This window comes from Panthera pardus, unplaced genomic scaffold (genome assembly GCF_024362965.1).
Source record: "Panthera pardus isolate Hobbes unplaced genomic scaffold, ASM2436296v1 HiC_scaffold_16, whole genome shotgun sequence".
Taxonomy (NCBI): Eukaryota; Metazoa; Chordata; class Mammalia; order Carnivora; family Felidae; genus Panthera; species Panthera pardus.
In genome coordinates, this window is record NW_026526721.1 from 106,921,192 (window position 1) to 106,944,446 (window position 23,255).

The 23,255-nt window shown below is 38.2% G+C and overlaps 1 protein-coding gene across 7 annotated transcripts in view; it reads right to left on the reverse strand.

Annotated features, from left to right (window-relative positions):
- LEKR1 (leucine, glutamate and lysine rich 1) overlaps nucleotides 1-23,255 on the reverse strand; it is a 219,493-nt gene that overhangs the window by 23,017 nt on the left and 173,221 nt on the right. For 5 of the 7 annotated variants that reach the window (XR_008422539.1, XR_008422538.1, XR_008422537.1 and 2 more), the window contains 2 exons: nucleotides 14,516-14,819; nucleotides 603-701 (listed from right to left, as the gene is read on the reverse strand). Coding sequence is in view for 2 of the 7 variants with exons in the window: in XM_019440291.2 (XP_019295836.2) it covers nucleotides 14,406-14,819 (414 nt within the window). In the remaining 5 variants the exon portion in view is untranslated. Of the gene's footprint in view, nucleotides 1-602; nucleotides 702-12,165; nucleotides 14,820-23,255 lie in introns of those variants that run through there. The other 2 variants (XM_019440299.2, XM_019440291.2) reach the window with 2 other exon arrangements.

Consider the following 23,255-nt stretch of genomic DNA (forward strand, 5'->3'; position numbering starts at 1 on the left):
CACCAGATATCTAGTTCCTGCTTTTAAACGGAACACAAAGTGAAGGCACAGCCTGATGTTTGTGTAGACGGCCCTTTCAGCAGGCAAGGTGTCCATGCCTTTTTTATTCATGCTTTTTCAGTAATGCAAGAAAATCTCTCTGACCTGCAGTGAGACCTTGATTTTAACCTGAGATGGATAAGGGAGTGTAATAGATCCCTTTTTACACACATTTAGGTAAGTTAGAAGATCCGAGGTTAAATTTTCTCAGGAGTGCTAAGACTAAATGTAAAGATGGCCTAGGAAAACTGCTAAGACAGTATCCTGATCATGTTCCCAGGAAAATGCAGAACCTTTATGAGAAGATCTGTGTACTGAAACCCGTGGCATTACATTTGGAATGAGGTTTGTATAAGTCACCTGTAGTGACTGAGTTTCAATAATGTATGAGTCCACAGTTTCTTCATTAAAAATTTGGCTGCTTTTACAGTAAGAAAGGCCAGAAGAGGCATACATAATAACAACAAATAAATGAACAGCTCATAAAGTTCTTGTGGTTGAAATACAATCAGGATCATACACTCAATCAGGTCACATGCCCTCAGGCCCAGTTGGACACCTACCTTTCCCTGTGTCCTTCGAGAGCTGTCCTAATTCTGGAGGGGTGGGGATGGTTGCAGAAACTCTGGGTATCTGGGGGCCATTGAGAGTTAAGAATGTACCTATGAAGTAAGCATTAGAAACATTTAGGACATTGTAACTAAAATAAGAACAGCGATAGAGACTCTACACACATATGCTACTGAGATGCATCAAGCCCAATTTAAAGCACGAAATTACAGACAATTTGACAAACATTTCTAAGGCCTTTAATACACAAGCAAAACAAACTCTGATGTTGGTTGTATAATTATATCTGACTCATGGATAATAACATCAAAACATGGAAAAACATCTCTTTCCATCCAACAGGGACATCTCTCCCTACCAGCATACTATGTCCAGGGCACAAATGGTAAAAACAAGCTCTTTCTCCACTTCCACATGAGTCATGCAGATACCAAGAATTTGATGACATTAAATAATTAGTGGAGCAGAATTCCAACCATGTTATTTACAGAAAATTTAAGCCCCAAACTTGATCCTAATGGCTCATATTCCTCTTTACTACTTCTTCTATTATTGCCAGGGACTGGAAAATTAAAGAACTTTCTTCCTGGAGATTGCAGTGTGCCTTAGACTGCATAAGGTGAATAGGGTTGGTCAGTTGTGGGGTTCCTTTGGTTAAGAGTGTTATAAAGAGTTCCGTTTGGACACGGTCACAGAGAACCACAGGGACAGCACCCATACTGCACTCAGAAATTTCCCTCTGCTGTGATCTGGGCCCAAGGCCAGAAGAAGTATGAACTGGCTCTCAGGGTCCTCTCCCTGACACTCTGTACCCTGGGTGGAGGCAGACAGAGGGAACGGGGCACAACCTCTGTCTTGGATCAGGAGTCTGGGAGCCCAACCCTCTAATCTGAGGTATTCTACTCAATTTTGCCCAGAAGGTGTAATGTTCTGATGCAGACAGGATTCTGGTTGATTTGATTTGCTAACTTAGAACAGTGGCCTTTGACATGGAGAACTTACACCCCAGGGGTATTTCAAAGGTTTGATAGTCTTAAATTCATAGATACTGTGAACCCAAGATTCTCCTATTTCCTTGACTTATAAATATTGCTATTCAAGCGTCATGCTAGAAATGTAATATTTTAGCACACATTGGGATTTTCTGGTAGATTGCAGAGACGGGAGTTAGGCAATTTTGGACTAATGATTCTCTTCTTCTGTGCCCTGGATTTGTCAAATATCCATGTGAGGGATGGTTTCATGAAAGCAAGGCAAAAATAATGTTAACTAATGTTGAGTAAGAAAGGTTGATTATTGAAAATGCCCCCTCCTGCAATGCATTTAAATATAAGCAGCTCTTTTCAGCTCTTCTCAATATTTATCCCTCAGACACATTATTTGCTAGAAAAAACTCCAGACCTTATATAGCAAAGCAGTATAGGTGAGTGTCCCTAATATTTTCAAATGTAATTAGAATGTTTTCTTAGACTATTAACCTTTTCTAGATATACTAAAGTTCTACAAGATCTTTCCACTTGGCACTTATTCTTCAACCAAGTAGTTAAAACAATTTTTATTAAATACTGCTTGAAATGTGGATTGCAATACAGTATAATCCTCATCTTCTTTCATCATAAAATGTTTAGTGTTTTCTACCTCCTGTTAATAAAAAGCAAACGATATCCTATGTACAAATTCTTTTAACGTCACCCATTTTATTTTTCATTAAATGTAAAAGGAAACATTATGGATTCACCTCATCAAGAAATGCATTGTCAATAAAATTGAACTTTCATGCTTAATAATTATTTAACAAAATTTGTAATATATTTATGTTGTTTACTTTTTGTATTTTTTTAAAGTTTATTTATTTATTTTGACAGAGAGAGCGAGCGGGGGAAGGGCAGAGAGACAGGGAGAGAGAATCCCAAGTAGGCTCCTCACTGTCAGTGCAGAGCCCAATGCAGGGCTCAAACTCACGAAACTGTGAGATCATGACCTGAGCCCAAACCAAGAGTCAGACACTTAACCGACTAAGCCACCCAGGCACCCCTATGTTAACATATTAATAATAGATCCTGGAAGGATCTTGGGGAGGTAGCGGAGTAAGACGATACTGAGCTCACCTGTCCCACATTTCCAACTAGATATCATCCATATCCAAGTCAATAAACGGGGCAGCGATCAGAACAAAGACAGGCAGAACAAACTCCAAGACTACTGATAGAGAAGAAGCTGCATCTGAAAGGTCAGGAAGGTCAGAAAGGTGGAGGGAGGCTGCCTGCAGGAGGAAGGCAGCTGCACATGCAGAGAGGGCAGAGAAACGGGCCCTTGCACCAGGGAGCTCACATGGGGAAGATTAATCCCCATAACGTTTGACTTTCAAAACCAGAGGGGCTGAATTCCACGAGTTTGTAAAACCAGTGGGACTGGAGCCAGGAGCTTTAAAACTCAGCTGCCTCAGCACCAGGTGAGCTGGGAGGGCCATAGCTGGGTTGCCGCCCTTAAAGAGACCGCAGCCTGTGTGGAGCGGCAACATAAAAATGGCAGCTTACACAATGCCAGGGGCAAATGGGACACAGATCTGTTCACAATGATTTCCGAGTATGTTGGGGGACTTCTCAGAAAACGAGGGAGCTAGCAGGTGCCATTTTTCTCCCCTGCCCCCAAGCATAAACACAGAAGTGCCTGTGGGAGGTGGCGCTGCACAGAGACTTGTTACCTAACCTGCTACCAGTGCACCAGGTCTACAAGTTCTCCTGAGGACTTGCCCCTTCTAAGCCTGCTACCCTCAGTCCTGGGCTCAGGGCAAATTTTGGTAAAGTCACGAGTGCACCCCATGCAGCCGCCAGGTGCACAGCTGCCTATGCGTGGTGCACACATGTACTGCCCCAGGCCCAGCCACGTGCCCCCAGCCACCCTGGCGCGCAGCGCCCAGCCACGGCAATGCTTCAGGGGGATCCAGCATAGGACCAGTGGCCCAGTACAAATTCTGTTAACACCGTTGCGCCACTCTCAGGTTCACTAGTGGGCATATCCACTCAGAGCTGGCCTGTCTGGGTCCCACTAACACCACAGGGAGCAAGCACAGCCCACAACAGGCAGATGACTGCACTGAAAGGAAAAGTAACTCAGACACAATAGCAGGGCATAAGCAACACACACAGGATGCTCTCCTGAAGTGCCAGGTTCTGGTGAACGGGGGACATTGCACTGTGGGTTCTCCAGTGCCTCTTCATCATAAAGTTACTACTTTCAAGAGCAGAAGGCACAGCTGACTTTCTTAACACAGAGAAACAGACACAGAGAGGCAGACAAAATTAGGAGATAGAGAAATTTACCCCAATTGAAAGAACAGGACAAGACCACAGCCAGACACCTAAGTGAAACAGATAGTTTCACTAAGTAACATACCTGATAGAGAATTTAAAGACTGATCCCAAGGATACTCACTGGACTTGAGAAAAGAGTGGAAGAAATGAATAAGACCCTTAACACAGAGATAAGGAATAACATAGCAGAAATAAAGGGCTCAATAAACAAAATTAAAAACACATTTGATGGAATGAACAGCAGGATGGAAGAACCAGAGAAATGAATTACTTGAATTAGAAGAAAGAGCATGGAAAGTAATCAAGTTGAACAAGGGAGAGACAAAAGAATTATGCAAAATGAGAACTCAGGCTCATTCAAACTCAGACTCATTTAAACTCAGACTCTATCAAACATAATAAGATTTGTATTATAGGAGTCCCAGAAGGAGAGAGAGAAAAGGGGAAAGAAAATTTATTGAAGAAATAGTAGCTGAAAACTTCCTTAATCTGGGGAAGAAAATATATATCCAGATCTAGGAGACACAGGGAACCCTCACCAAATCAACAAAAGGAAACCCACACCATCACATATTGTAATTGAATTTGCAAAACATTGGATAAAGAAAAAAAAAACCATTTAAAGCAGGAAGACAAAGGGATGCCTGGGTGGCTCAGTAGGCTGAATGTCCAACTTCGGCTCAGGTCATGATCTGACCGTCTGTGTGTTCAAGCTCCATCTCGGGCTCTGTGCTGACAGCTCAGAGCCTTGAGCCTGCTTCAGATTCTGTCTCCCTCTCTCTCTGACCCTCTCCCACTCATGCTCTGTCTCTTTCTCAAAAATAAACATTAACAATTTAAAAAGAAAATGGATTAAAGACCTAAATATGAGACCTGAAACCATACAAATCTTGGAAGACAGCACAGGAAGTAATTTCCTTGACACTGGCCATAGCAACTTCTTTCTAGATATGTCTCCTAAGGCACGGGAAACAAAAGAGAAAATAAATTATTGGGATTATATGAAAATAAAAAGCTTCTGCACAGTGAAGGAAACAATCAACATAAAAGGCATCCTAGGGAACGGGAGAAGATATTTGCAAATGAAATACCTCATAAAAGTTTAGTATCCTACAACTCAACACCCATAAATAATCCAATAAAAAATGGGCAGAAGATATGAGCAGACATTTCTCCAAAGAAGACATACAGATGGCCAACAGACACATGAAAAGATCTTCATCATCACTTAACCATCAGGGAAATGCAAATGAAAACTACCATGAGCTATCACCTCATGCCTGTCAGAATGGCTAAAATCAATAACACAAGAAACAACAGGTGTTGGCGAGGATGTGGGGAAAAAACACTTGCACGCTGTTTCTAGGAATGTAAACTGGTGCAGCCACTCTGGAAAATGGTATGGGGTTTCCTCAAAAAGTTAAAAGTAAAACTACCTTATTATCCACTAATAACACTATTGGGTATTTGTCCAAGTAATACAAGAACACTAATTCAAAGGGATACAAGCACCCCTATGTTTATAGTGGCATTATTTGCAATAGCCAGGATATGGAAGCATCCCAAGGGTCCATCGATAGGTGAATGGGTAAAGACATGAGATACATATATACATAATATATAATATATATGTATATACATGTGTATATATAGTGTATATATATATAATATATACAGAATATATATGTACATATATATACATAATGTACATATATATTACATATACATACATTAGATATATATTATATATATAATATATATAATGGAATATTACTCAGCCACAAAAAAGAATGCAACCTTGTCATTTACAAAACATGGATGGAGCTAAAGAGTATAATGCTAAGCAAAATAAGTCAATCAGAGAAAGACAAATACCATATGATTTCACTCATATGTGTAATTTAAGAAATAAAACAAGCGAAGGGAAAAATGAGAGAAATCAAGAAGCAGAGTGCAATTATAGAGAAAAATATGATGGTTATCAGAGGGGAGGGGGGTGTGGAGATAGGTTAAATATGTGTTGGGGATTAAAGAGGGCACTTACTGTGATGACCACATGGTGATGTATGGAAGTGTTGTATTACTATTTTGTGTACCTGAAACTAATAAAATGCTCTATGTTAACTAACTGGAATTAAAATAAAAACTTAAAATAAAAAAGTAAATAAAAAGGTAGTAAGAGAAATATTAAAAATAAATACTAGTATATTAATAATAACATTAATCCATAAGAATGTTATAAAGTTATGTATATGTTTTGATAGTAATTTAGTAACATGGGAGATCAACAAAAATACCTTTTGTAATCATAAAGGTATCTTAAAGTAACAGTTTTATTTTTAAATGCTGATTATCTTTACAACATCCTTTGCCACTATTTAAACTTATAATGAAATATTTTAGATGTCAACTTACAAATGTACAATAAATAGTTTTTTTTATTTTTTTAATTTTTTTTTTTAAGTTTATTTGGAGAGAAACAGAGACAGTACAAGTTGGGGGGGGGAGGGGCAGAGAGAGAGAGAGATAGAGAAAATCCCAAGCAGGTTCCATGCTGCCAGCACGAGCCCAACATGGGGCTTGAACCAATGAAACTGAGATCATGACCTAAGCCAGAACCAAGAATGGGGCGCTTAACCAACTGAGCCACCCAGGCACCCCTATAGTATTTTAAAATCACATTTTCAGGGTACACAGCTGAAAACACTGACTTAAAATCCTGGAGGGAATGAATCTGTGGATTAGGTCTTTACTTCATCACTTCTATGAAATAAGGTAGTGGATTCTTTTCTCCCTAACTTCATCTTTTCTCATTCACCTCAGTTCTTTACTGAGTACTGTATACCTCTTGGTAAAATAAAAATGATTCTGGTTTTGAGATGCTATGAGATTCCAGCTAAAACCTCAACCATTTGAAAAGTGTAGTAATAGAGAATGGAAATTTGGCCATCCCAGGTTTTAGGAAATTCTGCTTTAAATCAGTGAAAAGTAGTTAATTCAATCTTGGCAGTAACCTTAATTCCCTAGAAATTTAAGGTTCCAGATAGAAAATTACAACTGTAGAACTCATTCAGTCTAAGAAGACAGAAGACAGAAGGCATCTCTTTAGATTAATGTGTTAGACTGTATCAAGCTCACTTGGGAGAAAGTTGGATATATCTGACAATGGTGCACAATGTAAAACCAGATGTTCATACTTTCCAGAAAAAGTATATTTCCAGTGTTAAGTCTTATAAAACATCTATTTTAAAATGCTTCAATATTTTAAATTATATGTCTAATTCTTGGGCTTGAATTATTATTATTTATGAGATTAATGACAATAACAACCATAGAAGCTGAATATCAGCAGTAAGAATGTTAATAAAAGATATTAAAAACTTTTTAATGGCAAATGAAGTCCATCCTTTCATTATTTTCTAAATTCAAAGGTTAAAGAATGTAGCCATCCTGTTATATAATGACATAAGCTGATTTAATATTCACAGGCAAGTGAGCATAATGCCTTATTGCGTCAAGTACAGATTTTGAAACTTCATAATTCTTTTTATTTTTTTTTTTTAATTTGAGAGAGAGAGAGTGAATATGAGTTGGGGGAGGAGGGAGGGAGAGAGAATCTTAAGCAGGCTCCAAGCTCAGCACAGAGCCTGATGCGGGGCTTGATCCCACAACCCTGGGATCATGACCTGAGTCAAAATCAACAGGCAGATGCTTAACTAAGCCACCCAGGTGCCCCCAGATTTGGAAATTTTAAATATGAATCAAATTCTTATTCAATGGTGTTCTACCTTTAAAATAAATTGATCTAGGTGTATATTGCAAGTTATAGTTTTATACTTAAGTGGTTAAGAACTACTTTCAGGGGGAATAATATTCCAGTATCTCTTCTCATGATTCCAATAAATTATCTAAGTATTCTATGTTTCACAAGCCTCAAAGACAACCAGCAATACCAGATTTCCTTTGGGGAAATAGGTACCATTATGAGATTAAATTTGAGATTAGCATTATGAGGTACCATTATGAGATTATGAGATTAAACCAAATATGTACCATTATGAGATTAAAATTTAAGATTACTCAATGAGGGGCACGTGGGTGGCTCAGTCAGTTAAGTGACTGACTCTTGATTTTGACTTAGGTCATAATCTCATGGTGCATGGGATCAAGCCCTGTGTAGGGCTCTGTGCTGACAGCGCAGATCCTGCTTGGGATTCTCTCTCTCCCTCTGTCTCTGCCCCTCCCCAACTTATACACACACACTCTCTCTCTCAAAATAAATGAATTAACATTTAAAAAAAAAGATTATTCAATGAGTTGCCAATGATCAAAATGAAAGCATTTCTATTGGGTTTTTTTGTTAATAACAAATCTTTAGTTCTTTGCAGGCTCAGAAACTTGGATCGTGACATAAGATTTTATGAATATTGATTAGATATTGATTTCCTTTTACTCACTAGTTTTTCTGGAGAGTTTTCAAGATTCACAATCAACTGATGAAAAAAAAAAGAATTTGAGTGCATTGGGAGCTGAGGTATTGAACATGGGGATGGGTGGTCTCTGAGAGCCATTTGTTTCAGATAGGCGTGAGGGAACTGAGTCTAGCAAGATTATTTCCGTTCAATACTAATGTATAGCTCTTAGAGGTGAAATATGCCAGGGCTTTAACATGTATAAGGATCACCTGCGGATCTCATTAAAATCAGATTTTATTCCGTAGGTTTGGGTGTGAGGACTGATAGTCTGCATTTCTAATAAGCTCCCGGGAGACATTGATCCTGCTGGATCACTTTGAGTAGCAAGAATTTAGAGCACTGATACTATTCTTCCAGCCTACAAATGAGATGTTTGGCCAAGATTTGGAGGCCATGGCTTTCTCATCAAGTCAGCTATTAAGCAGTTATAAGAATTTAAAAGATTATTTAACCTCAAAGGGAACTATTATTTCCTTCTGTAAAATTATAAGTCTGGGCCAGGTGATGTATCAAGTCATTTCAGAACTATAAAATTTAAGGATTTTAAGATAACCCTTATCGTATTTTGGCTACTATCTCCTTTACTTTCCCTCATAAACAGTTAACAGAAATCAGAAAAGGGTTTATTGTGCCGTATTAGTCCCTAAGGTCACCACTGAGTTGTGCTTTGCATTCTTTGAGGCCAAGATGATAGCTATTTTTTAAATGTCAATTTCCACCTTCCTCCTCCATAATTCTTAGAACACGATTCAGATTTGTATTTTTTTTAACTTTAAGAATTCTTATAAGTCCTGAGTCTGTGGGATTAGTTTACCTGTTTCCCAAATGAAATGTAGTTCCCACGATTTCACATTTTTCAGACAAGCTGTAATATTCTTAAATAGAAGGGTGATCCTTTAATTGGACCGATCTCATACACGGCACCCCTGCTAAGTGGCAATAACTAGTAACAGTTTTAAAATATATTTAATAGGGAACAGATTCTTTCCCTTCTCTGAATAGAATTCGAGTCAGATCCTTCCTGTTTATTTCCGTTGTCAACATCTTTATTCAGAAACTTCATATAACTCTTGTCTGGACTACTGTACTAATCTACCAACTTGTGTTCCATCTCCAGCCTTTCCACCCCATAATTATTCCTATAAGCCTCTGCCAGATTTCAACAAAATGCATGCCTCTTTTAGTCAAAATGCTGCAATGGCCTTTATTCAACACCTCCATGCTATGGGGTCAGGTTCCCACTACTTCCCTTCACCAAGTATTTTCTACACTTCCCATGCCTGTACCTCTTTATACATCTCTTCCATCTGGTATACCTTCTTCTATAAAACCCTACCAATTTTTTAAGATCTATTATAAATGCCAGTTCTTGCTAAAAATGGTCCCTGATTTTTCCAGCAAGAAGATGAACTCGTGTAACACTTTGCTTTTGATTCTCTCCTCAGCATCTACTACCTGACATTATAATTTCTGTATATACGTCCTCTTGCTCTCTACTATACAATTCTCGGGAAACTGTAGTATGTCTTCATTTTTATAGCTCTCACAGTGCTTTTTCAATTCTCTGTATCTGTTGAAGAAATGAGTGAATGTATAATATAGCTTCACTGTTCTACAGATCAAGATGCTCAGAAACTGCAGAAGTTTAAAAATTATTCCTTGGTCTTAATCAGTATTCATTTCCAGGTAAATTAATCTCTGTGACACAGTATCCTCTTGTATATTTTGGGGTGGAGGTAAGGGATGTCTAGTAAATTTTTTTACTCAATGGATATAAAACATCATGCTGTATAAATGCTGGAGAAGAAGGAAATATTTTGACTTTCTGGATCATGGTAAATATTGTCATAGGATATGTGTGTGTTTCAGATTCAACTACAGTGTTATGAAGAAAATTTTATGTGTGAAAAAGATTATACAAAGATGACATAATTTATATTTAAGATTTTAAAGAGGCAACCCAACTATATTGGCTTCACAATTTATTACTATATGGGGTTAATATTTTCAAAAGGAAAAGTAGAATTTCTTCCTTAAGATACCATAGACAACACCTTAGGAATGCGACCATTATTGTCTATCATGGCTTGAGGACCATTAAAGGTGTTCTGAACAAGATATATTATTTTACTAAAACATGTAAGTGAAGGGGCACCTGAGTGGCTCAGTCAGCTAAGCATCCAGCTCTTGGTTTAGGCTCAGGTCATGATCTCATGGTTCATAGTTCTAATCCTGTGTTGTTGGGCTCTGTGCTGACAGAGCACAGCCTGCTTGGGATTCACTCATTCCTTCTCTCTCTGCCCCTCCCCTGCTCATGCACTTTCTCTCTCTCAGAATAAATAAATTAAAAAAATAAACCATGAAAGTGGAAAAGTAAAAAGTATATATCTATAATCATTGTAGGATTTGTGAACTTTGGACACATATTAAATTGATTTCCTGTGCTCCATAAGATACAAAATGATGGTCAGGAATTTTGAGCTCCAGTGCATTAACTCTCTCAGGATACTAGGTTGCTTTATCAGTGCAATACAGCAATTTTAAGAACCTTAAAAGATCCAGCTTGAGAAAACTTGTTCCACAATCAAAGCAATTAGCTATAATTGATCTGTAATACTACAAAAACTTTTTGAACTAATAGAACATTTTAAAAAATCTTAGTTTTACATAATTTTCTTTTTTTAAAGTTTCTTTTTGAAAGAGACAGAGCATGAGTGGGGGAGAGCAGAGAGAGAGAGAGAGAGAGAGAGAAATCTGAAACAGGCTCTAGGCTCTGAGCGGTCAGCACAGAGCCTGACATGGAGCTCAAACTCATGAACCATGATATCATGACCTGAGCTGAAGTTGGAGCCTCAACCAACTGAGCCACCCAGGTACCCCTGCATAATTTTCAACATTAACATCTCTTCCAGTCAATTCCATTGCCAGAAAATATAACTTTTAAGTAATTCTGACTAACTATAAATACAGTAATTGCATTCAAAAAGACTTTGAAAAAATCACTTGAAAAATCTATGTTAACTATAGAATTCTCCCATCTTTGTCTACCAATATTAAATTGAGAAGAAAAAAAAACCAGGGTTATAATTATTTGAGGAATATTTTCTGTGATATTCTTTTCTTTTTGCACCTACGAATCCTTCCATTGAGGTCATGGAAAACAGATGTATATAGAGAAATTAAAACTAATAGATTTATTTTATTTATTTATTTTTTAATATATGAAATTTATTGTCAAATTGGTTTCCATACAACACCCAGTGCTCATCCCAAAAGGTGTCCTCCTCAATACCCATCACCCACCCTCCCCCTCCCTCCCACCTCCCATCAACCCTCAGTTTGTTCTCAGTAAAACTAATAGATTTAAATTAATATCCATTATATGCATTTGAGAGCTCTCTTTTGCCATAGTATTCACTGCCTCCCTAACACTCTTGATATGATACTGTTTCATGCCAGGAGTTATCTCATCAGTGAGAAAATCAAGGGAAGTTTATGTTCTTAACCCCCAGGTTACATACTCTAATGAGATTCTCTTTTCTTTAAGTGTCTTCCTCTAAAAAATCCCAGCACATAGCTTAGATGGCACCATTCAAGTGGTCTAGCTTGATACAAATGTCAATATTGTCTTTGTCGTGTATCCACGGAATAACCTCTCTAATATACTTGTGGAATATAACACAGTCTTACCGTGATTCTATTCTCAGAGAGATTATTTACATAATGACTTGTTATAAAGTGAGAGTATAACAAACCAAGAAACCAGATTTGCACTGATAGTTTTTATCACTTTAGAAAAGCTTACACGTGACCTTCTTTACAAATTTAAATGTGTTCATAATTTAGGGAAAAAAATGTATCCCCATGGTTCCTGAAGAGAGAGCTGAAATTGGGAGACTGTGGAAAAGCGTGTATCATATGATGGCAAAGAACCGCTGCCCCGAATTTTCCTGTAGGCTTTTATTAAAGTTTTCTCTAGCTTCTGCCATCTACCTCACGTCACGAATACTTGTAATTTAAACATCCAAATACCAGGTCAGAAACATTGAGGTCTGGTCCAGTAGTTCCCGGAGGGTGGCACGGGTACTACTGTCATTGTACACGATGATTTTAGGGGGTACACCAACCAACATTTTGTAATTTTAACAGATACATGTTGATTTTCAAGTATTAGCAAAAATATACCTAGCAAATCAAACTCGTTACTCTACAATTATTCTTTCTTGGGCCAAGCTTTCTTTTTACATAACTTTAAGTTTAAAAAGCGAGGGCATTTAAAGAAAATATTAGGTAAATACTATGTGGGGCTTCTGACAAAAGTCCTGATGGAGGCTGGGGAAACTCTGATGAGTGGGAAAGTGAGTGGAGTGGTTGGGGTCGGTTAACGGTCTGGTTTTAGCTCTGTCACTAGCTGTACCTCTTTAGCAAGTCGGACTTCTTTGGGTATCTATTCCTTATTTGTAAAGAAATGGTTGGGGTGACCTCTAAGGTTCACTCCAGCACCACCATTCTATTGTTTTGTTCTCTTGTCAAATGCCATTATAAGGAACATCGATCTCTGTAAAGTGAAACTAAGCATTCTAAGCCTTAACACAAGATGTGCTCACTTAAACTAGTCAGGGAAATCGGCAGACCTAATGTGGAATTTTTTTTTTTTTTTTGAAGTTAAAACACACGATTGTTAGATTAGACTAATCCTTTTAAAGATTAGAGATAAACTTGAATTTACTTAGCAGCTTTACTTTTTTTTTTTTTGCACATGGGAGGGATTCCAAGTACCTTTGGATTCTCTCATGAACATAATAGCTAGACAGAGGAGAGTTTTATGTGCCATATTTGACATGTGCTACTAACATTCTCATCTGGGATTAAAAAGCTTGGATGTCCCTGATACAGTCAGATGAAGCATTTAAGTAAAGTCAGTGTTGGAAAAAAAAAATGCAGTTCAACTTGAAGGGGAAAAAAGATGGACAATTACTAGCTTAAGGTAAAGACTTACGTTTTAAGAAACAGGAGAAGCCTGAAGCTTTATAACTTAAAATAGCTGGTTTGGTTTCTGGTTTTAATTTTTCACTATGAAAGTAGAAAATATGTTAACCAATTGGCCATTTTAAGAGGTAATAAAACGTGAACCCCCAAATTAGCACTATGTGCCTCTATGAGACTGTCTTGAATTAGTTCTTTTCCCAATGGCTCAAATCAAAATCTAATCGTGATTACTAAAAACCATTCAATGTAGAAACACTACCTCTACCAAGTAATATTTACATGGTCAGCCAGACTGTTTTTAAAAATAATCTCTAAAGTTTGAAAAGTAAACCCCCTTGTCCTTGAATTGGAGTTGGTGTCCCTTTTTCTAGAAGGTCCCAGGTTCACAGTAAAGACTGTCTTCTTGAAGGGTACCTACCATTACTTCCGGCCTAAAAAGAAATTGTATTAACCAATTAAATTGCAAGATGAAAAGAGAAGGTTTCTATGATGATGTTGAATTCTGTGAATATTTGAACTAAATATTTTGGAAGTTATCAAATTTAGGACTAACGTACTTCTATTTTCTATTTGGAATACTAATCACATCTATTTAATCTATCCAGCTCAACAAACAAATGAACAAACACCAACAAAACCAACACAATCTATTTTTGGTGGAAATATATCTGCTTGTAAAGGTGCAAAAAAAAAAAAAAAAATAGCAAAGATGCTATGGGTGAAAAATTTTACCTGTGATCTCAAAAAGGGAATATTCAGAGAACACATCTAAACATCCAATATGGACACATAGAAATTGGCCCTCTGGAATACCACCAACTTCATTATCTGTTGCAACTTCAAAGGCCTCTTGGAAAATATGGCTTCACGATTCCTAGTTTTTCCAACTATCCTATTAAAAATATCTATAACCGTGCATTCTTGATCTGTGATAATAATTTGACCTCTGTCATCCTCAGTTACACTTGGTCTGGGAAGTACCAAGTGTCCTGCTTGGAGCTGCTCCTGGCTGGATCAGTCACTGCTGATTTAGTCTCCTCCTCAGAATGGCAGTCAGTCTTTGTCTGGTCTCATTTACGGAAGATGCTCGACCCCTGGGAGGATGGGGCTGGGGGAAAGTAGGCAAACCAGAGCTGCTGACCCTCTTGGGTTGAACTGAGGTTGGGGCAGTGGTGGGTTTTGACACTCCATGCAGGCTGGGGATTTTGATTCCTTTTCCAGAGTTCAGTCTTGTAAGGCTTCTCTCTCCCTGGCTGCTGACCACTGCAGCAGAGGAGGTTAGGCTGCCCTGGTTAAGGGAACACGGCGACAAAGGTAAACTTCCACTGAGCTTCCTGAGCTCCAGAAGCTGTTCTCTGGCTTGGCTCAAAGCCTCTGTCAGTTCAAAGCGTTCTTCACACTCCCTGCGCACTGTTTCCTGAAGAAAAGTGTTCTGAAATGAGAAAAGGTGGGGGGAGAAGCATCCCTAGCTTTAAACTGTACATTTGGATGGTAATTAGCAATATAAATGGAGAACTGAAATGGAAATCAGAGGTCCGTCTTTGTCTTTGTGGCTACTCTACCACATGGGACAGACAAGTCAAAAACGCAAATGATTTGTGAAGCTGGAAAGAACTTTGAGAGGACATTTGGTTCAACCCTTGCAGTTTGCAGAATAGGAACCAAGAGCCAGTATCACTCAGATGGGTAGTGAGGGGCTGGCGCTGGAACCCAGAACTTCTAATGCTTACTTTAGTGGGGTTTCAGCTCATTGGCACATGTGATGCCTAACACTTAACATCTGCAGGGGCAAGTATGTTAGTTTATAACGAAGGTAAGCTGCAATACACAAGACAGGTAAAATTGCTTGAATTATAAGATTGAAAGAATAAAACATATCAGGTACAGCGCTTAAACAATAGAATCAGCTACTTTATATGACGCTTTCTCAACGGGACTTAAATATACTGATCGTTTGTTATTTTGTAAGATATATATCAAAATAAAGAAGAACGTTATTTGCTTTTAACTCCATTTGGCAATCATGTATCAAGTCGCCAGAAGCTGTAGTGGATACAATACCTGCCCTCAATAAGTTTGCAGCCTCATGAGTTTGAGCAGAACTGTTTTTTATGTCTCCAACAGGATTTGGAACCAAGGGTAGAAGTTATGTAGTTGAAGATAAGGAAGAACTTTTTAAAAGCCAGAACTGTCTGGAGGATACCCTGAAGGGTTAAATCTCACTTGACTGGGATGGACTGGAGCAAACTTAAACTTCAAATGGGTGACTGAACTAGAGATCACTAAGGTCCCTTCAAATTCCGAGACTATAGTTTTAGTTAAAGAAGTTACTCATCTTTCGTCTATGGAATTCATCCAAATTATTTCAAGGTCCATGGTAAGAATTAGCTCTTGGATCTTTCTAACCTCCTGACATGTCTGTAGAATGTCAAAAAAGAGGTTGAAAAGCAAACAATTCAAAGTAGTAAACAAATAAGGAAACAATTAAAATGATTGTGCTAGACCCAGCAATAGCACTGCTAGGAATTTACCCAAGGGATACAGGAGTACTGATGCATAGGGGCACTTGTACCCCAATGTTTATAGCAGCACTCTCAACAATTGCCAAATTATGGAAAGAGCTTAAATGTCCATCAACTGATGAATGGATAAAAAAATTGTGGTGTATATACACAATGGAGTACTACGTGGCAATGAGAAAGAATGAAATATGGCCCTTTGTAGCAACATGGATGGAACTGGAGAGTGTGATGCTAAGTGAAATAAGCCATACAGAGAAAGACAGATACCATATGGTTTCACTCTTATGTGGATCCTGAGAAACTTAACAGAAACCCATGGGGGAGGGGAAGGAAAAAAAAAGAGGTTAGAGTGGAAGAGAGCCAAAGCATAAGAGACTCTTAAAAACTGAGAACAAACTGAGGGTTGATGGGAGGTGGGAGGGAGAGGAGGGTGGGTAATGGGTATTGAGGAGGGCAGCTTTGGGGATGAGCACTGGGTGTTGTATGGAAACCAATTTGACAATAAACTTCATATATTGAAATAAAATAAAATAAAATAAAATGATTGTGCTATAGGATTCTCCGACTAAAAATGAATTTCCATCAGGTTAGTTTGTAAAACTACCCAAGGCATTGCCAAATCTGTCAGTGGGAAGTGTCTTCCCAAGGCTTTTCCTGACTAATCTGCTGTCAGTGGAACTAAGTAACAAAGCATCAGAGAAAGTAGCATCTTCCTGTATTTGAGTCTCTTGTAATTATGATCAGAACTCTATTCAATTCCAAATTTGGTCAGAATTGAAGAATATGGCACAATTCTAGATTGACAGTTGTTCTATAATTTTCTATAAAATCAGCAGCACGTCTGGGTCAAACAAAGCTTCATCGCTTTCATATATTATTAACATACATATGGGTCCATATAAGCATGTATATTTTTTTAAATAATGAGGGTTAAGTACTTGCTTCTAGTTAGGTGCTTTTGTTTTTTTGTTATTGTTTTTGTTTTTGTTTTGAGAAACTGGAGACCAAGGATGGTGTTTGTGGCTTTATCATCTGGTTTTCATTAATCCTACCTGAAATACTTGTTGAAAAGGCAAGAGAGGAAGGGCCAGGGAAGAATATTAGTAAGTTGCTCTGTTAGATGTCATTTCATCTCCTGTTCTGACAAAGAAAAACCGTGAAGCCCTACTGCTTATGTGACCTGCTGAAAGCAGCCCAGCCCTGAAGTGGTAGGTCCTGCTCCCAGCTGCCCATGCCTAAATGAATTGTCTAATTATATCAAGCATGCAGGGACCGATTTGTTTCTGGACACAGAAGCAATTAAAAAAAAAAAAAAAAAAAAGACACTTCATCTAGCTTTGCCCAAGTTTTCTAAACTTAATCTAAACTTTATTTTAAGTGGCACACCATCAGTGCATTATTTCCTATTAATAGAGTTAGCTGGCAAAATATGTTGAAGTGATTAGATTCAAGGGGCTTTCAATAACTTAGTATAAAAAATTCCCTTGATTAAGAAAGTTATGAGAAAGAGTTAAGTTTATTTGAATATATAAAAGAAAAGAATGGATAGCAGTTAACTGATGAGGTCAATAAATTGCTGACATGAATAACAGGTGCACCAATATGGAAGGATAACGTAATGGGTGATGTGATGACAAGGGCTCTCATTAAAATAAAAATAAAATTCAATCCATTCACTAAAATTAAATTCACGTCTGAAAGGAAAGGAGTGGTGTTCTATGGAAAACATCCGTAAAGCAAGTTACCTAAAAGCTATTTTAGGCAAGTGACATTGCACTAAAGGAGGAAATGAAAAGGTGGAGTGAACTCAAAGATGTCCCCATAGCAAGTATAATGGGAACACAGTGCCGGCCAACTCCAGACTGGACTTTGGAAGGGCTGCTGATCATCTTGGTCTGGGGCCCACTGCTCTGGAACTCATCCTTTTTCAAGCTATTAGCTTCCAGTACAAAGGACTATTTCTCTTTCTTCTGTTATTTCAAATCAGGAGGACCTCTGAACTGAAAACATGCTCCAGAATTAGGACTTCTATTTTTGTATTTGCCATAAACACTGTGAAATCTCAGGTGAACCTCACAATATCTGCATATCCTCTGCTACCATTACCTCCTGTTTTAAAATTGAGATTATAACTCAGTTTTGTACAACAGGCAATTCAGATGTTATAATTTATTCAACCATGGAGTAACAAAATGGAAATAGAACACATCAAGTTTAGAGGATTGCTATTTCGAGGGTGGGGTGTGTGTGACAGGGCATGACAAGAGCACACATGGATGTGGCCAGAGCCAGTAAGGGAAAATTCCATCATGTGTGGAAAAGAATCACTCACTTGTGATTAGATTGCTTTCAGTGATTTAGGCAAAATATCTATCTTTTGGGGCTGTTTTTTTTTTGAAGGTTGTTTCTTTGGAAGAATTTTAATGTGTGTTTTCACTGAACAACGTAGGAAAATGTGTAAGATGGAAATTCAGTAAGATTGAAAATCCTGGGCAAACATGAGACTAATCAGTGAAGCCCTAGCATTCTAAACGTTTCAGGTAAAATTATCTTTGGTCATATTTTAGCATGGTAAAATGGTAAAGAAGGGGCAGTGGGGTTTTCCAGGCCAAATGGGCAGTGAGTGCAAATGGCTGGTAGTGACAGTGGAAGAGGCACATCTTGGGATGACACATGGCTTAGTATGACTTGTATGCAGAATGAACAGGCAGGGAAGAGTGAGCAGGGTCTGATCGAAGATGACTTTAATAACATGCTAAATATTAGAGTTTTAACTTAATTATGAGGGTCATATGGAGTCGTTGAAAGGTTTATTTCAAGCATGGGGCTGGCATGGTCAAATTTGCATTGAAGGAAGATCCCTTTGCCAGCTCTATGGAAAATGGCCCCAAGTGGGGCAAGAAAGGAAACAGGGAGGATCATAAGAGACCAACATTTTCACAGAGGAGGTTCCTATCCCCTGCACTCCTTGATTAGGGTGGTCTGGGCACAGGAGAATTAGTGTTTCTGGGTCCTAAAGTTCTGTTGATGGTGAAGAGCATTACCAGTAGAATATGTCTATAACATTTTCAGATGAAGGCCACTTTGGGCTTAAAATATGGCTTAATCACACTCCCACTGGGTAAGTAAATGTCAAAATGAAAATACAAATTAGCTCTCCATCTGTTTGAAATTTCTAATATTAAAAAAATGGCCAATTTGCCCCACTCTTTACAATGTAAAAGTAGTTTATTTTTGTGTTTGTTTTCATTTTTTTTCCTTAGAGACAGCTGGATTGTTTTCAATTCCAAAGACAGTGGAAGAAGCAGGAGAAGGCTTTGCTGGGTAACCTGATCATTCTGAAGATGAAAATCCCATTTGTGATGGCAATCACTTGAATTTGGCAATTTGGGGGGAACATGCCAGGAAAGCAAGTCCTCAGTGAAGGATAACCACAGATGGGTGTCTTTTTTATGCTTTACGTCCAATGAGGTCTGAACCAGTCATGGAATGATCAGATTATAGTTTCTACCCACCCAAACGAGATATATCCCAGGGTGAGTAGATGACTGGACAACTGGGTGGGGAGCCGAGGCAAAGGGAAACTGGAAAAGGTGTGGAAACCAGAAAGATGAGTAGGAGCTAGCAAAGGATGTGCCCAAACTTCCATTTATGGCTTCTGTTCAACTAATCTGATCAGCCCAAAACACTGCAGAAAAACAGAAGAGATGGCCCTTTGGTAAGACAGGAATGAGAATCTGAATAGATTTCCAGGAAAGAAGTAAGATGGATGGTAGGCAGGCTGTTCTAAAATTGTATTTCTGTGCTCACAGACTTAATGGACACTGTGAAATAACTACTGCAGATATATTGAAACAGAAGTAGAAATGGGGAAAAATAAACAACCCCTAGGACTAATATGCCTCAAGAGCAGATTTTCAGAATGGGGAGGAAGAGCCCTTGAAGGCACAGTGTTCAGGATTCATTTGTCTAAGTCAATAATCTAAGATTTAATTAGTATTAATTAAATACAATGGAAACAATTTCTCCCTATTTTTTCTCATTCTGTCAATTTTCTGGCATCTGTACTCTGCATCCGGGCAAACTGTCTCCAACATGTAAAAGGCGGTCTTGCTTAGCTCTCCCTCTGCACTGCTGAAGCCTCTCAGTCTGACTGCCTCACTCCTGTCTGCCCCATGCCTCATGGTTAAGGTTCTCAGGTTATTTGTTCACCCATCCTCCCTGCCAACCAACCCTAGGAGTAGCCCATGGTCACTAAAAGCTTTCCCAGTTCTCTCTCTGCTCCCTGTGGAGCCAGAGGTTAGAGAAGAGATTCATATGTTCTAATTTTATTTGGTCCCTAAATTGAGAACTAAGTGGTTCCACTAATTAACTAACTTAATTTACTAACTGGTGCTTTGTTTTCTCATAAATGGAATTACCAGAGAAATGTGTGCCATTTTATCTATATCAATTAAATATGTAAATATAGAAAATGTATATCCTTGGAGTGGCTCAGTGGGTTAAGTGACTGACTTTGGCTCAGGTCATGATCTCATGGTTTGTGGGTTCAAGTCCCGCATCGGGCTCTGTGCTAACAGCTCAGAGCCTAGAGCCTGCTTTGGATTCTGTGTCTCCTTCTCTCTCTGCCCTTCTTCTGCTTGTGCTCTGTCTCTCTCTCAAAAATAAAAAATAAAAAATTTTTACAAAATGCATATCCTAAAACTAAGCAAATCCCTCCTGCCAAAAAAAAAAAAAAAGCTCTTTGCAAACACCATATCTTCCTCAAATTTAATCTTTGACTTCACACAAATCCATCCTTGCCAGATTTATTAGTAAGCTTTCCTAAATAAATGGGTTTTCTTTTTTTTTTCTTAAATAGATTTTACATTTGAAAAATATTAGCCCCTCATTGGGCTCTGCTATGAGCATGGAGCCTGCTTGAGATGAAAAAAAAAAAAAAAAAAAAAAGCACTCCTTCACACTTCCAAGTTCTACCTCCAGGGAATAACTATTTTCAGGTTTTTAAGCTGTTTCTTGCGATATTTATTCCCATATTTCTATGTAATAACATTATGCAGTTATCTCATGGTTTTTCAATTTTGAAGTCATTATCTAATGGCTTCATAGGATAGAAGATGAGGATTCAGCTTCCCATTCCAACTCCTAGCAGGTGTTTCTCTTTTCCCCATGAGCAGATATTCCTGTTCCCTGGGAGAAATTTCTATCACAATTTTGTTGAAAAATCTTCCCAATTTCCATCACAATTTTCATTTTGCTTTATATGATTATAGTATATAATATTATGTAGACCTGGGCCATGCAGTGTACTATGATTACATTTCCTTTCTGGCATGGCTTCCTTTCACAGTTAATTATTGTCGCACTATTTATCTGCTTAGGTTTCCGGGTTGTTGATTACTTATTTTTCACCAAATCTACTTATAGAAGTGTAAATATCCTTTCAGCATGTTCGAACACTCCATGTAATCTATCAGCTTCTCTTATATTGGAGACATACTTCTAAAAACCCTCCATTCTGCTGAACCCAGCCTGGTTGTTCTCTAAATCTGTTGCCCTGCTGTAATTCTCAGATTTCATCCTTTCTCCCTCTCTGACCTGAAAACTTCCTAAGAACTTATGTTTATCCTTAAGGTATAGATATTTCATGATGAAATGCTTTGGTGGAATGGCTTTACCATTCATTATGGTGAGTGGACCCTTCTTCCAATATAGAAGTGTATGTCCTTCAGTACTTAGAAATGTTCTTGATTAGTTTCTGCACTAATCTTTCCTCCACTTTCTCTGTTCTCTCTTTCCAGAACTCCTCTAATTTTCTTTTCTTCTCTCCATCTCTTTGTTTTTCTCTTCTACTTTCTGGGAGATTTATTCATCTTTATCATCTAACCCAAATATTGAATTTTTTACTTCAGCTCTTATATTTTAATATTTATTCTTGTTCTTTATTCATAGCCTCTGCTTATGTTCCATGGATGCAATATCTTTTCTTTTCTCTCTCAGGACATTAATTGTACTCTTTTTTGAAGCTCCCTGCATGCATTATTTTGTATCTTTTTCTTCTGAGTTGCTTTTTTTTCCTTCTGAGTTTTACTTTGATCCTAGCTTCTGTCTCGTATTTGAGGTGTTTCTAAAACATTTGATGATCTTTGGCTGTTGACATTTAAAAAGGAGTCTCCTAAATGTTACTGGAAGCTCTGTGTGTCTAGGTGAGGGCTTAATGACTGGTATACTTCTTAATGGGTAGATTAGACATGACTATTGCCATTTCACTGGGAGACCCCAATTGTCAGTATCCATAGATCTTTTTCCTCTCCTCTCCTCCTCTCTCCCCTCCCTTCCCCTCCCCTCCCCTCCCACTCCCATTCCCCTCTCCTCTCCTCTCCTCTCCTGTCCTGTCCTGTCCTCTTCTCTTCTCTTTTCTCTTCCTGCATTTCTCCAGAGAAGATACTTCCAATTTCCTAGCTGTTGATATATAAACCTAGTTGTCTATTCTGGGAAGTAAGTGGGTAAAGTGGTTCAAGAGGTCTCACTCTGAGGTACAGACTTTCATTCTAGCCTTATCCCACAATCTGCTCTTCTGTATCCTCAGGTCCAAAGCCTCTTAAATTCAGGTTTTTCTAGAGTATAAACCTTTGGTATACTGCCAGGATGGTGGGTGAAGTTGCTTAGGGGTTAGTGAGGGCATCCGAGGATCTGTCTGTTCCTTTCACAATTATTCAAACAATCCTGTTTTCAGATCCACTCCTCTCCCTCTTTCAGAAGTATCTGGTGTCTCCAATCACTGAGTCTTTCCAGCATTGTGTCACATAATTGGATTTGTTCCTTTTAGGGTTCCACCTCACTTCCCCAATCCCCACAGGCATCAGGTTTCAATATCATACAGTCTACTAATTACCTCTCAACACTGCTTTCTCAATTTTCAAAATTTGGTCAATGTCTCTTTCATCTAGTGTCAACTCCTTCCTCTCCTGTTCTCTTTTCCTTATGGATATATTCACTTTTTATTAATTTACTGTAATTTTAGTGATGTTTTGGGATTGCATAGATAAACATACATATTCAATTCTCCATGTTTAACCAAGAGCATTATTATTATTATTATTATTATTATTATTAGTTTTACTGTTTTTATTTATTTTTGAGAGAGAGACGGAGTGCAAGCAGGAGAGGGGCAGAGAGGCAGACACAGAATCCAAAGCACGCTCCAGGCTCTGAGCTGACAGTACAGAGCCAACGCGAGGCTCAAACTCACAAAATGTGAGATTATGACCTGGGCCAAAGTCAGACGCTCAACCCTCTGAGCCACCCAGGTGCCCCAAGAGCATTCTTTTTTCTTTTTGAATGTC